Here is a 15,187-nt window from a genome sequence, read left to right as displayed (position 1 = left end):
AATGTCAAACTTAAATTAAGACACAGTGTCTGCTCATGACTTTTCCACGAGTATAGATCAAATTTCCCAATCTCATTTGTTCCTGGTCAGGGCAGGTCATTATTTTCCCTCCCTGAACTTCATCTGCTGAATGGGAACTTCCACAGCGGCTATGCTTCCTCAAGCTTCAACATTGTATAATTCAAAACATCCATTGCCACTAAGGAATATGTATTTTTGGACTTGATAAAAGCAGTGACTTTAGTCTTAAAAACTGAATTTTACTCAGCAGAGGTGAATACCAAATGCCAGAGCTCATTCCTGATCAAACTCTTAACTGCTTCTTTGAAGTAAAGGAGAAGAGAATGAGATAAGAAAACACTGTTCTTCACCCAAAGTTTCTTCCCCCTTTTTTGAAGGGAAAGCCCTCTTTGTGGACCTGCTAGCTCTGCCTTTATTCAGGTTCTTACTTGGCAAAATAAAGTTGGAAACCTCAGCTTCCAACTGCTTATTGTTGAAACTGTATGGTTCATTAAATCCTAACTTCTAGAACCAATGCTCAAAACTTTATAATGGAAATTTCCAAAGCCTCAGTCTTATGCCAAGACGGAAATGTAGGAATTTTTTTCATGCACACATAAATGCTTTGAAGGCACATAATAAAAGCTTTTGTTGGGAAGGTGTCATCTCTGTCCAGTATACCTAGATACGGGCGGTCTCCTAAGGGATACCTGTCAGGTTTGGATGAGGAAAATGCAACAGGAATCTTTGGTGATAGCAATCTTCACAACAGTGCTATTGCAGTCTTGTTTCACTGCATTGACTAAGTGTTTTATATATGTGCTGAAAAGCCTCTGCTGGTCCTCTGTGTAAGCTCCCTCACCTACCCTCAGGTCTACCCTCAGGTCTACCTGTATGGATCTCAGAAACCCCAGGGTGGTGTCTGCTCTTATCTGTACTGGGCCTGCTCCTTGGTCCTTCTCTTGCCATTCCCTTCACTAGAATTGTATTCATGTCAAGCTGATATTTGTTATTTGGAATAACTTAATATGCAAACCTCTCTGTTGTGGCACTGAATATGAAGAGCTCTGGCTGTGTGTGTGTGGTAGGGAGAGATAGAGATAAGTTTATAGGTTTTAACCATAACTTTTACAAATTATTTAATGTTGTAACTTGTAATACATAGAAGGACTTAACCTCATAATATTGTTAAAAGAATACTGTGGAGTATTCATTTTTATCCCTGTGTCTTTTTTATCCAGTATCCTTATTCCAGTAATCACAATTATTAGTGATGTATTTAATCCCTCAATGACTTTTTTTAGACATATACTTGCCCCAAACTAGTTTTTCCTTTTGTTTACAAAGGGTGGCATGCCATTATGTTCTGTTTCATATTTATTTCACTTAGTTTATCCTAGAGATCTTACCTGTCCATATATAATAAGCTTCCTTGCTTGTTTTTTTAATAGCTATATAGTATTCCATTGTGGGGTGAAGTATATAATCAATTTGAACCGTTCTCTGTGAGACGTATTTAGGTTATTTCCAATTCTTCCAAACAATGCTATTTGAATATTTGTCAATATTATAGAATCAATTCTGGAATATATTTGGTGAATTGAAGAATTACACTCATTTGCAACTGTGGCAGAAGTTGTGGAAATAGCCTCCACTGGAACATATCAATTTACTTTCCCATTAATAATGTTTCAGGCACCAGTTTCTTTTGAGCTATGTCAACGTTTTAGCTTTTTGCCAATCTACTAGCTAAAGTGGCCCCTCAGGGACATTTAATTTTTATTTATTTTACTATGAATGAAGTTGAAATTCTTTTCATATGTTTAAGTCATGTGTACTTCCTTTTCTATGAACTTTTGAACATATACTTGGCTATTTAAAAAAATGTTTTGTGGACTTTTTATTTGCTATTTATTGGAGCTCTTTATATAGGGAAATTTGCTCATTGGCTGTGATAGGGAAATTTGCTCATTGGCGGTCATAGGTATTTTCTCATTTTCTTTTTTTTAACTATATTGGCAACTCATTCTTCATATGAAAGTGTTCAACTCTAGACTCTGCCCCATCATCATACAGCCTCAGTCACCCAGGCACTCTAAGGGCCCCCATAGGCCAGGCATGCTGTCATTTTAGTTCCATTCTACTTTCTTATTTTGTTCCAGAAGGTTCAGTACCAAGGTCATGAAGCACAAATTGTAAATATCAGGGATGGAATTTGAACCCAGATCTCCCTAGACCGTAGGGAATCAAGAACCTCTTAAGTACAATATAGGGTATCCAGGATATTTTAAGAAAATGCAAACTATTCTTAATATTAATTAAAAGAAAGCCAAAGGCATAAGATACAATCTGCTAGGAGAGAAACTCCTGTTTGGAAGGCGGCTATGCCCAGCAATGCTGCCATTGCTTTTATAAGCCTCGATTGGGATTGTTTCCCTCATGAAAAAAGAAAGATTGAAGATTGTGTGGCCTTACCGTTAGTATTAATCATTAATTATGTATGTTAACTATGCCATGAAGAAATCAGCACTCTTTAGAAAACCTGTGGAAAGACTGCTTTCTTTGCATTTATACAAATAAAATTTAATGACTACCCCATCCAGGCCAGCCTGCCGCCTAGCACACATTTCTCTGTATCTTTTTTTTTTTTAAGATTTACTTATTTATGCATACAAAACTGGGGTACAGGCCAGAGGCTGAGGGACAGTGAGAGGATTGACCAGAGACAGAGTAGCGAGCATGACAGGCAGATCAAGGAAGTACTGCTGGGGGAACAGCAGATGAGACAGGAAAGGTATGCTACGCCATGTGGGTCCCCTCCCTGACCAGAAATTGAACTTGCGCTGAAATGGCTGCAGCTACATTCATAGTGTTGTGCTTTAACCCATTGTGCCACCAGGAAGGGCCCAATTCTCTGTATCTTAATGTGGCCCGAAGCCAGCTAGATTTCTTTTGTTTGTTTAATTCCTTTCAATGTTGGAAGGAATCCACTCTTTTGGAATGGATTGCTTTGATTACATAAGAAAGTAGAAAAGATATATAAAACAGAAAAGAGAATTGGTGATACTCTTAGCTCTTAATCATTCAGTGTTTTTGAACCAAGTATTAGGGTTGCTAAATAAATAAGTGGACCCTTAATTTACCCAGAGACCTTCTGCTAGATATGTATTCATGTGTGCATCTGTCTGTCTCATCTCCAAGGAAACCTTACACTGTCCCTTTTATACCCTGATTCAGTGAACCACAGTCACCAGAGAGATGTGAATTCAAGGAAAATTATTGTAATTAACAGAGGGGTCAGGAGAAGGCAGACAACCCAACATGCTCAGCTTGACCAAATTCGAAACTGATAATAATACTATATCCTCTCTTATAGAATCTTGGGCCCTCAATTTCATAAGAATAAGACATTTTTTAAAAAGTTGGAGTAACATTGGCTTATGACCCTGTTCAAGAGAAACAGATTCACACCTCTTCAGATTTATGATATTGCAATATACCCACCACCAGGCCATCCATAACTCTCCACCACAGTCCACTACCTACAGTTCACATCAGGCCTGATGATTACCCACGGTGGAAGCCTCTGTTCCTACAGTCGCATTTTCTGGCGTTTTTTAAAATTCATCTTGCCAGTTCCTTTGTTTGTCTGTATTCCACATATAAGTGAAATCATCCTTTGTCTTTTAAGGAGAAATTGTATCCTTTATTTGTCTTCTAAATAGAAACTCCATGTACTTGGAACAGGAGTGTTTGATTTCTTTCAATGTTGGAGGGAATCAGCTCTTTTGGAATGGATTACTTTGATTGCATAAGAAAGTAGAAAAGATATATAAAACAGAAAAGAGCATAGTGATACTCTTAGCTCTCCAAATGTAGATGCTTCAGAACCCAAGGTGTAGTGATTATTTTAACTTGCAAAAGTGAAGAAGGATGTCAGGGAACACTTTCAACTTCTTTGCTTTTACCCCTTATTTCTGCAGAGCTCATTTTCTAATCATCACGGGTCATGTGAGTTCCAGAATTATTCCTTTGACAACCCTAGAGACCTATCACTGAGGGCATGCCCCTCATAAATCCCAAAATATGGAATGAGGACATGTTTGTTTGGATACAGTGCCTGTACTATGTCATAGGTACATTGTGAATATCCAGCCCTACTTGCTTAAGGAAATTGTAACCATTTAAATAAGCACATGATTTAGGGGCTTGTGAGCCTGAGATGGAGCTGACTGCTTCTGTCCCACGCACTCCCCTAATGTGCACGCTTGCTGTGCCTGAGTGACTGCAAGCAGATAGCCTTTAAAGAGGAGACTTACATAGGGTGATAAAGCTGCACATGCCAACTACTTCTGGAAGTCAGCAAAAGCAACAGTCATCTGTCACCAGGCAAAAGGAAAGACTGACTGTACTGGATACATTGACTAGATAATTTCCTACATAATTTTAAGGCATGATTTTTTTTTTCATATGCTGACATTTTACCTTCTGCAGGTTGACTTTCAAACCTAAGTTTCTTAGAATTCTTCTAACATTATCTTAAAAACCATTTTCTTTCACTAAATACTTATTGAGTGTCTAATACAATATGATACAAAAATCTGGCTGACCTCCCCAGATTCAGTAGATTCTAAATGATTTGTGCTGAAAGCATTTTATTACGCACTGTATTATTTATGTAATGTTCATGAAAATGAGAATGAGATAAACTTGCATAGAAGCTCCTATGTCCTACTTAAAATGTGGTTTAAAAAAATCCTTGATTTTCTGCACAAGATTGTGTTATTCTATTTTACAGTTCTAATTTTTCACAATGGAAAATTTAAATATAGGTAAATTGGGTGAATTGACTAATGTCATGTGAAATGTACTATTATATTTAGACAGAGGATAAACTGGTTGATAGATACTTCAAAATTCAAACTAGTGGATGCCTTAAAGTCAGGGTAATTAGCCAGTAAAAAAAAACACAGAAGGGGGCCCTACCTGGTGGCGCAGCTGGTTAAAGCACTGCACTAAGAAGCTTAAGCCACTTCCTCATGAGTTCGATCACCGCCTGCCCCGGAGGAGACCACATGGCGTGGCAGACCTCTCCTGACCGGCCCGCTGCTCCGCTCAGCAGTGTACTTTGTCGATCTGCCTGTTCTGCTCCCCGCTCTGTCTCTGGTGAATCCTCTCACTCTCCGCATCTCTGGCCTGTACCCCAGTACTGTATGCATAAATAAATTAAAAAAATCTTAAAAAAAAATACAGAAGGGATATCAGCTATTTTATTTCTTACACCACATTTTGAGTTCAAAGATACTCACTAGGTTGCTTCTTTATACTTTTGTGTTTTCTTCCTGATTTTTAAAAAATAATATAATAGTTTATTTTTACATAATTTTGTGCCTTTTTCCATGTCAGTTGTAATCCCAGTGGGTTTCCCATCACCAAAGCACCCATGTGTCATCACCATAGTCCAGTGCACTTCTCTCGCCCCCATTTTTTTTGATCCCACTACCCACTCCACCCCCATAAATGTCTCTGGTATATAGTTGTTCATTATTATTATTATTTTCTCCCCTGGTCCTTTATACTTCTGCTATGAATGAAACCATCTGGCTTTATATCTTTTATATATCACAATTACCAGCAAAAATTTTCAAAAATTAACCAAATCAGGAAAACATTGATATATTTAGGAAGGGAGCATAGGGTTTTAAATCTAAAAATATCTAGTCTCTTTTAATATACGTATGGGTGTAAAAGAGAGTTAAGCTCTAGGCTCCATGTATTTTAATGTGGTGGTTCTCTCAGTGAGATGTTTTTTTCTAATTATTTTACATATTCCTAGTTAAAAAATGTTTGTACAGTGTTCAAAAATTCATGGTCAAAAATGTACTTTTGAAATTGTTTTATGCACTAAACCCTGGATTGTAAACAATACAACTGTGGCTTTACCAAAAGAGATGGAAGACTTTTCCAGGAAGGGAAGGAAGCATAGAAAAATGATGAAGAATTTCCAGCTGAAGACACACTGTGATTGCAGGGGACTACTGCTTGGAGGGACCCTTACTGAGAGCATGTTTTCACCTGATGCCACTAGCCCTGTGAGACATAAACTTCTCGGCAACCAACTAACATGGGATGTTTTCTCCAGAGAGGAATTGGCCCAGCACTGAGAACAGCTGGAATTGGAAATGAAAATTTTCTTTGCTAATATCATCCCTCCCTTCCACCCCACCCCACCCTCCTTTCTCTCTTGTGTTTTCATTTCAGTGAAGGAAGCAACCTGACCCCAGCACATCACTACCCAGACTTCAGGTTTAAGACCTATGCTCCACTAGCGTTCCGGTATTTCAGAGAACTTTTTGGTATCAAGCCTGATGATTACTTGGTAAGACCCTATAATTTGCCTTCCTTCTCCAGAAATGTGTGATATAAACATGTGTCTCATAGCAACAGCCACAGAGAACTTGTATCTTATAAAGCTCTGAAGCCTAGTAAATATTCCAAGCCTTATAACGATTATAAATTTAGTGTCAGGAAATGCAACTTTTAACAGATAGCTACAAAATTGGCGATGGTAATTGATATTTAAATAACTGTGGTATTGGTTCTTACTTCAGATAATTATTCTAACATATATATTATAATTAGTTCTAAATGCTCCTGTGAATTTTGCTGATTGGACTTTATTTGAAAGCCTTCCTATTTTAGTCCCCTTATTTATGCTATTCATCTCAAACCTGTCAGGGCCCACAACTGTTTTCACCTTGTCCTATAATTTGAATGCCATATTAAAGAAGCTAGCTTTGTTCTTCACATCTTATTGCAGGATCTTTTGAAATGGATTTCTGTTTGATACTAGAGCATATTTTATCCTTAGACTTGTCTTCTCTAGCTGCCTTCTGGCGCATGACAGATAAAACACAGAAGCCTTTTATTGAAGTAGTCTGATGCCACCTCAGATTTTTACCTTCTTCCTGTCAGGAGCTAGAAATTTCCTTTCTGGCTCAAGGAAAAAATAATGCTTTATTTTATAATTTGATTACTGTTAAAACCCCAGGGTGCTTCAAAATTGGTTTTCAAGAAGCTGTAGGAAAGGTGCCATCAAATATTTATTGCCCATCCTGTTCCATATGAGCTTGATAAGGCTTGAGCCAGACGCTGGGAGCCAGCTTTGCAGAGAAGTGTAGGAATATCTGTCATTTGAAACAAAGAGTCTGTAAACAGAATCTTACACTTTGGATAAGTTGGAAATAATTACATTAAAAATCAATTCTTTCCTATGCTGAAGAAGACCTTTTTCTTTGGTGGAGCCCTGAGAAAATCATGACTTCTGCCTGATAACACTGATTCCTTAAGACACATTAATAAATCTTCAGAAAATGGTGAAAACTGAGTAGAAAGTTCCTGGGCACCCATCTGCCCTTGCATGTATATATCCATGTAGTTGTCTGCTTCAGTAATCCTTTTTAATTGAGCTGCCAGGTACAAATCAAACCTGTCCTCCCAACCATTCAAGCAGACAAAACACAGGTGTGTGTATGTGTGTGTGCAAGAGTGATAGGTAGGAGAGAGAGATCATGACTGAAGGTCATCATTCAGTTTTAGAGAACTCGGTGGTGGCCTGATATTATATTATCAAAAACAAGAAAGCTCTCTTATCTTCTAGCAGACATCAGAAATTAAGGTTTCTCCTTCTGAGTTTCCAGTTAAGGAGATGCCTTAGATTTACAATTCACTACACAATCCAGGCAGTTGGATGAGACTGCTGACTCATATGTACTCTTCACCCACCTCCTGTGACCTGCAGGCTGGGCCCATCTCTTTACTCATTTGGTTTCACACTTCTGTCAGGGAAAGCCCTTTCAGTTGCCGAATGAGCCTTTAAGCTAGAAAAGTTCCTCATGATGAGGGTTTGTACAGAGAAGCTAAGAGACTAAGCTCATGACTTTTCAGAGAAAAGTCCTCTTCCCTGCATCTGTCAAAGGTAAATCAATCAATCATGGGTACTTCTAGCACCTATTAAAACAAAGATGTTTATTAATAATTTTAGGGAGATTTTAAAGAAATTATTAGTCAAGGCCCTCCCTGGTGGCGTGGCAGGTGAAAGCATAGCACTAACAAGCAAAAGTCACTTCAGCATGAGTCTGATCCCCACCCTTGGAGGTGACCCACTTGGCACGGCAGACCTCTCCTGACTCGCCCGCTGCTCCCCTCAGCAGTGTACTTTGTCAGTCAGCCTGTTCTATTCCCCACTCTGTCTCTGGTGAATCTTCTCACTGCCCCTGCACCACTGGCCTGTACCCCAGCTCTGTATCCATAAATAAGTACATCTTTAAAAAGAAAGAAAGAAATTATTAGTGACAGCAGTCAGATAATTTAGGATCCAATTGGATATGATGATATTTGGGGAGCAAAGCAACCAATTCTACCTGCAGTAAATAAAAAGACATAAGATATTCTAGGATTTCAGAACACAGTATAGCCTACTTCTGTAACAGTAATGATAAGGAGGGTTTCTTCTGGGTGTAGTTGTAAGAGGGGGCTCAGAGCATTTCAGTCTCCGCTCAGGCGGCAGGCCTCCAGTTCATCCTGGCCTACCAGTGCCCAGGTGTTCCAAATTCCAGGGTCATTTATGTAATATCTTTTTAGGCTCACCCGCACAGACGGAAAGAGAACAAGGTGAATATTTAACACTACTGGGGGAAGTAATGGCAGGGAAAATTATCTCCACCACACTGCACAAGTTTACATTGTTAATTTGCCTTGGCAGGGCCCTGCTGGATTGTACTTTGTGTTCTTTCCAGAGGGTATAGCAGGGAAGCCCCGCAGGAAATAAAAGCCAGAGAATGAATGCATCGGAACAGCTTGCACAGATGAAAGTGCCTGGAAGGTGCACAAAACCCAGGCATGCACATGGGGCTTGTTGATCATGGCTAATTAAAATGTTCCCATCTCTCTTTAGTTGCTTTTAAAAGGCAACGTTTCCGAGAAGGTTGTTTAGAAGAGAACATGGTAACTGACTGGTAGGATAAGAAGACATGGAATCAGAGGTGATGATGTGACAATTCCTGCGTGACAATTGCTGCTCTGTATCATAGTGCCAGCTTACTGTGGACCCACTTTAATGGGTCTAAACCACTTATTTTTCCATTCATATGAATTTATAACTTATACTTTTTTTCTAGGACTTATTTATTTACGCATACAGAGCTGGGGTGCAGGCCAGAGGTGCAGGGGCAGTGAGAGGATTCACCTGAGATAGAGTGGGGAGCACAACAGGCAGATTGATGGAGTACACTGCTGAGGGGAGCAGCGAGCAGAGTCAGGAGAGGTCTGCCACGCCATGTGGGTCACCTCTGGGGCAGGGACCGAAGTCATGCTGAAGTGGCTTTAGCTTCTCAGTGCTGTGCTTTCACCCGCTGTGCCACAAGGGAGGACCGATAATTTATACTTTTATGTCCAAAGGAGTATTTGACAAATAACCAATGCTTATAGAAGAATTGGAGACTTTAAATGGAAGCAGATGTTCAGATCTGAATCCAGATTTCTCTAGACGGTGCTTCCTGAATCACCCCCTAATTTCTCTATTTGCAGCCTCTAATTTCTGCGTTCTTTTGTTGTTTTGGGTCTTTCACAACATTTACTCTTAGCTATAAGGAGATTTGTGTCAGGAATTCAAATCCCATGGAACAGAGAATCAGAATTCCTAAAGATTCCAGATCTGTCTGTACATGTTATGAGATCTGGGGTCCACACCTTGGTTTTCCAGAGTCTTGAGTTGAGGATTTGTTCATGTTTCACTAAAGATGTCTTTAACATACCTTTGGGTAGCCCTCTGGGTTGGAATTATGCTGAAAGCTTCAGGATATCCTGGACACCACCAGCCCTTCCTCACCTGCCTGTAGCATGTGTGTGGGGGGGGGGAGGGGATGGGAGGTGTGTGTGTGGGTGGGTGTGTGTTACTGGTTGTGTACCTCCTTCTGCCCCCTGCAGATGATGGTAAAATAAAAAAAAATAGCAACAGAATGACTAAGTGGTAGCTTCTTCTAGCCAGGGGTTTTTGAAGCATCTATTTTTTAAATGCTCAACTGCTGTCAGGTAGATACTTCATTCATTTTTAGAAATGGAGTCCTAAGACTCCACCATGCTAAGGTGCTTAATCAAGGTCACGTAGCCCCTGGCTGTGTGATCCACAATTTGACCAACTTCAGTTGAGGCCCAGCCCCGGGGCCTTCCCATGGACACTGCACACACAGCAAGGGCAGTGCCCTCTGCTTCCTGTTGGCTCTTACGCCTTCCGTGTGCTGGCCGACAGCTGTTTTTGTTGTTCTGCCTTATCTCCCACTCACCCAGAAGGGCTGAGGATATAAAATTGCTTAGGAAGAGAATATTAGGAGGCAAAGCTAGCAGAAAGGTGAGGAGGCAGGTGATGGATGTGTCCAGTGGCTTTTAGGAAGTCAGCAAACTCTTCTCTTTTCTTAGACAATTTTATTTCCCTTTATCCATGGGGCTGCAGCAGGTAAGGTCATGTAAAGAGCGATTCCCAGGAGTTAACTTTTAATCATTTTTCAATGTTCCTCTCCCTCTTCTCCTCCTTTCTTCTCAGACTTTTTTATGGTAGAGAATTATTCACAAATTAAATAAAAAGCTTTGGGAAGCTCAGCCCTGGATTTTTAGATGCCTCATTTCTCCAGCTCTGGTTCTTTGATTCTCTGCCTTCACCACCTGCCAGGTCTAGTTTGATGACACATATTGGTCTTCTTAGCTTTGTCTCTATTGTTTCTCTGTAAGTGGTGGGAATTGTTCATTAATGAACACTGAGCTCGGGAACCCAAAATTGACTTCTCTGGTTATTGTGGCCTTTTTGTGAGGTTTGCAGCCCTTCACTCATGGGTAGAGAGTAGCCTGCATTTAACTGACAGGTCTTAGTGCCACTGTGTGCAGTGCACAGGCCCTGAGTTGTTTCCCTGTAGAAGCTATTTGTCATTACTGCCGCCAAGAGTGTTACAGTTTGATGGAACTTGGAATCAATAAATAGGCAATTAAGGTATTTTGGGGTCATGTCTGTGCTGAGAACTTCCAGTGCCAGAGGAAATAGATCTAGCTTCCTAAACTAGGAAGATTTATCCAGAGCAAGCACTGTCCAGTAGACCCTGAAGGTCAAAGTAAGGGTAATCGCCTCTTAATGGGGCTGACAACACAGCACAAGGAGTGGTCTCCTACTCGAGACCCTCTAGTGACTTCCAGCTCTCTTAGAGAAAACACCAGCATCCTTAGGGTGACTTATGGCACCCTGGGAACTTGCTAGAAATAAAGCCCCTTACTCAATACCACTCTTTGAATTATCTGACTGGACAGATACAGTAACTGTTCTGCAACGCTGATTCTGACATATCTGTTGCCCCCCATCAGAGAACTGTTAAAGATAAATGGATTAGATTTTAGAAATTTCAGAAAGAGCTTTTCTGCTATATCTGAACCCTCCTTTTAAAACTTATCAAAAGTGCTTCCTGTGTCAAAATGACCAAGATATGTCGTGCTGTTATTTTTCTCCTCGTTTTTTTTAAAAGATTGATTTATTTATGCTTACAGAACTTGGGTACAGACCAGAGGTGCAGGGGTGGTGAGAGGATTCACCAGAGACAGAGTAGGGAGCAGAACAGGCAGATCGACGAAGTACATTGCTGAGGGGAGTAGCGGGCAGAGTCGGGAGAGGTCTGCCTCCCCATGTGGGTCACCTGTGGGGCGGGGATGGACCTCATGCAGAAGTGGCTTTAGCTTTTTAGTGCTGTGCTTTAACCCGCTGCGCCACCAGGGAGGACCTTTCCCTCCTCATTTTTAAATGCTTCTTTACTCTTGTAGTATTCCATCTGCAGTGAACCTCTAATAGAGCTGTCCAACCCTGGAGCCAGTGGGTCCTTGTTTTTTGTGACCAGCGATGATGAATTCATCATAAAAACAGTTCAGCATAAAGAAGCAGAGTTCCTTCAGAAGCTGCTGCCCGGCTACTACATGGTAAGTAACTGACAAAATTAACACATCTACTTGAAGTTAAATATACTCCTCCATAGTTTTGCTTCCTATGCTTCTTTCAGTGACTCTGGCATATTTGTTTCTCTTTGTTAAACTGAAGTTTGCATTTAAGTCATACTGTGATGTTTGTTGAAAAGTAAAGTAGAAATGAATGGTAGGGCCCAGCTGTTGGCTCATTTAGTACTGAATTCAAATCTCAGCTCAACCATCATCTACTTGTGTGATTGTGAGTAAGCAGTGCAACTTCTGAGCCTTTGTTCCTCAGCCTCTAAAGCCTAGATGGTGATTTTTATAAAGGGAGATTACAGGATAAAGGAAGCATCCATTGCAAAGCTCCCTGCCCCACATGGTAGTAAAAGAAGAGTGGCTTCTTTTAAAATTTAGAATTTCTTTAAAAATTTGGAAGGAAACTTTGTAATAAAAAAAAAAATTTGGAAGGAGCGGGCTCTCCCTGGTGACACAACAGATTAGAGCACCGCATTATGAAGCTCTCCAAAAACCAATGCAGCACGAGTTTGATTCCTGGCCAGGGAGCTGACCCACATGGTGTGGCAGACCTCTCCTCACCCGCTTGCTGCTCAGCAATGTATTTCAGTAGGCCTGCCTGTTCTGCTCCCCACTCTGTCTGGTGAATCCTCTCACCCACCATACCCCTGGCCTGTACCCCAATTCTGTAAGCACAAATAAATCTTTAAAAAAAAGTTGGGAGAATCATCAGTAGTACAGAGACTTTTCTATATACATCTTGCTATGTATCTACACATATGACCCTTATCAAACTATATTTAATTTCTCACATTCTTGTAATCTTGTAAAGTGAGCAAAAATAGGCATATCTTCCACATTCTTATAATTAAAATGACAAATATTTTCTTGTGATGGAAGAACATATTTACCCTTTAGAATAGAAAATAGAATAGAAAAATGATAAATATCCAAAATATATCAAGAACTCCAACAATGACAAAAATAAAATACACAAAGATTGTTAACATAAAATTATCTTTGAGTTGGCCAAAAATTCATTAAAATATTAAATATTTCTAATAATCAGTGATTTTCAGATTTTTAAAAACAAGTTTACAGTTTTCAACATGCTTACAAAGATTTATCATTTTATAATATTCAGCTCTGCTAAGCAAGAGGAGAAATAATGTCATCTTGCAAAGTGTGATTGTAAATTGGTCTGACCATTTTGGAAGACAGTTTTCAGGAGTTATTAAAATTTAAAATGCTCATCTCTCATAGCTCAGCAATTAATTTGCTGTAGCTACTTTAGAGAAGAGTCACATATGGCACTGATCAATTCTTTGCCTGTTTTTAGTTTAGAGCTAATTTGGGACATTCTGTCCATTTTCAATTCAGCCACTTTTAATGTTCTGGGTTTAGAATGACAAAGTTGCTGTTTCAATAAGGCAACTTAAGAACTAGATTAGAAATAGCAACATTTTAGCAATGGCCATTAATAAAGATAATCACATTCCATTTTTAATGATCACGTTAGATGAAGACACATCTTCAGTGTAGCTTATTTTGTCAAAAGATTGTAAGCATTTCTCCCTTTTTTTCTCCTTTTAGAATTTAAACCAGAATCCAAGGACTCTTTTGCCAAAATTTTATGGACTATATTGCATGCAGTCAGGGGGAATTAACATCAGGATTGTGGTCATGAACAACGTCCTACCGCGCTTTATGAGAATGCACTTCACATATGACTTGAAAGGTTCCACCTATAAGCGAAGAGCATCCCGAAAAGAGAGGGAGAAATCAAACCCCACGTTTAAGGACTTAGATTTCCTGCAAGACATGCATGAAGGATTATATTTTGATATAGAAACATACAACGCGCTCATGAAAACACTTCAGAGAGACTGCCGGGTAAGATGTTACCTTTGTAAAGAATGTCCCTGATGGACACATGGAATCCCATGTCCCCAGTCCTGGGGCCAACCCACGATTCCTTGATGGAGAAGGAATTGGTGGATTTCAAGGGGATGGTCTGGATTCTATTGATTTTACCAATAAGTTATGTCAGCTTTCTTTCATAAAACAAAACCAAGTGGGTTCTTTTTTTTCCTCTTTAATTTGCATCCACCCCTAGAGAAAAAATAATTTAGTTTTAATGCAATGATTAAGTAAGAAAGAGCATGTACAGATCTTGGAAGGAACAAGAGTCTAACCAGGAGGAGAAGTTTAGAGAAAATCACTTGGTAGGACTGGTAAATGGATCCCTGGAAATCTAGTGCAGAGGCTGAGCCTTGAGTGGAAATTGCTTTACATTTGCTGGAATTGTTTCATTCTGATCTAAGTAAAAGGCAATGAGGAGTTAGGATTAGCCATTAGAGCAAAAACCATTACATGTAATTCAGCCAGAGTGATTGTCAAAAGTCAGGAGGAATTCAGTGGCCTGCCATCCTTAGGGGGAGATAGAAGGCAAAAACAAACTGGGAATCATTTTTGCCATGGCAAATTTATAGAAAGTAGTCAAAATTCTTTTGGAGAAAAAGATGAAAATCTAACTTTAATGGGTTCTAGAGGATGATAATCATATGATTAACAGGTTCTCAGGAATATTGTTTCCTGACCCAGATGAACTTGACAGAACCAGCCATCTTACCAGCTCCGCTATGCGTAGCAGAGGTGGGCAGAAGGGTGGGGGGTGCAAAGTTGGTCTGGACCTCCCCTGTGGCAGGGCTTTCTGGAGAACTAAGTAGAACTTGCAGGATCTGGTCACTGGAAGTTATGGGCTGTGACTTTTGGGGATATATCTGAGCCTGGACAGCTGACCAGAGTTGTTACGGGGTGGGAATGGCGCTTCTAAGCCAGACCTAAGCTCACCTGAAGCTAAGCAAGAAAGTCTAATCCCCTTCTCACCCCTACCGGGTAACATAGAAAGTGGGGAATCCTCATTGAGAGATACAGCCCTACTATTTCTGAATTTTTCTTACATGTATGATCATACACTAAGATACATGATATTGTTTCATGTAGCATAGATATGTTATTCCACGGTTCTTATGCTTAAGCTACCATTTGTTGATGGCAAGGCTGACTTTTTTTTTTTTAAAGATTTATTTATTTATGCATACAGAACTGGGGTACAGGCCAGAAGTGCAGGGGCGGCGAGAGGCTTCACCAGAGACAGAGTGGGGAGCAGAAC

At 40.0% G+C, this 15,187-nt stretch overlaps 1 protein-coding gene across 1 annotated transcript in view; it reads left to right on the top strand.

Moving 5' to 3' along the window:
* Positions 1–15,187, top strand: part of PIP5K1B (phosphatidylinositol-4-phosphate 5-kinase, type I, beta) — a 269,554-nt gene that overhangs the window by 158,958 nt on the left and 95,409 nt on the right. The window contains exons 5-7 of the mRNA XM_004677616.2: positions 6,262–6,379; positions 11,857–12,009; positions 13,606–13,905. Of these exons, the coding sequence (XP_004677673.1) occupies positions 6,262–6,379; positions 11,857–12,009; positions 13,606–13,905 (571 nt within the window). The remainder of the gene's footprint in view (positions 1–6,261; positions 6,380–11,856; positions 12,010–13,605; positions 13,906–15,187) is intronic.

The sequence above is a fragment of the Condylura cristata genome, unplaced genomic scaffold (genome assembly GCF_000260355.1).
Source record: "Condylura cristata isolate star-nosed mole 26May11 unplaced genomic scaffold, ConCri1.0 scaffold00006, whole genome shotgun sequence".
Taxonomy (NCBI): Eukaryota; Metazoa; Chordata; class Mammalia; order Eulipotyphla; family Talpidae; genus Condylura; species Condylura cristata.
The sequence above is the reverse complement of the archived record's forward strand: the minus strand, read 5'-3'. Positions and strand labels throughout refer to the sequence as shown.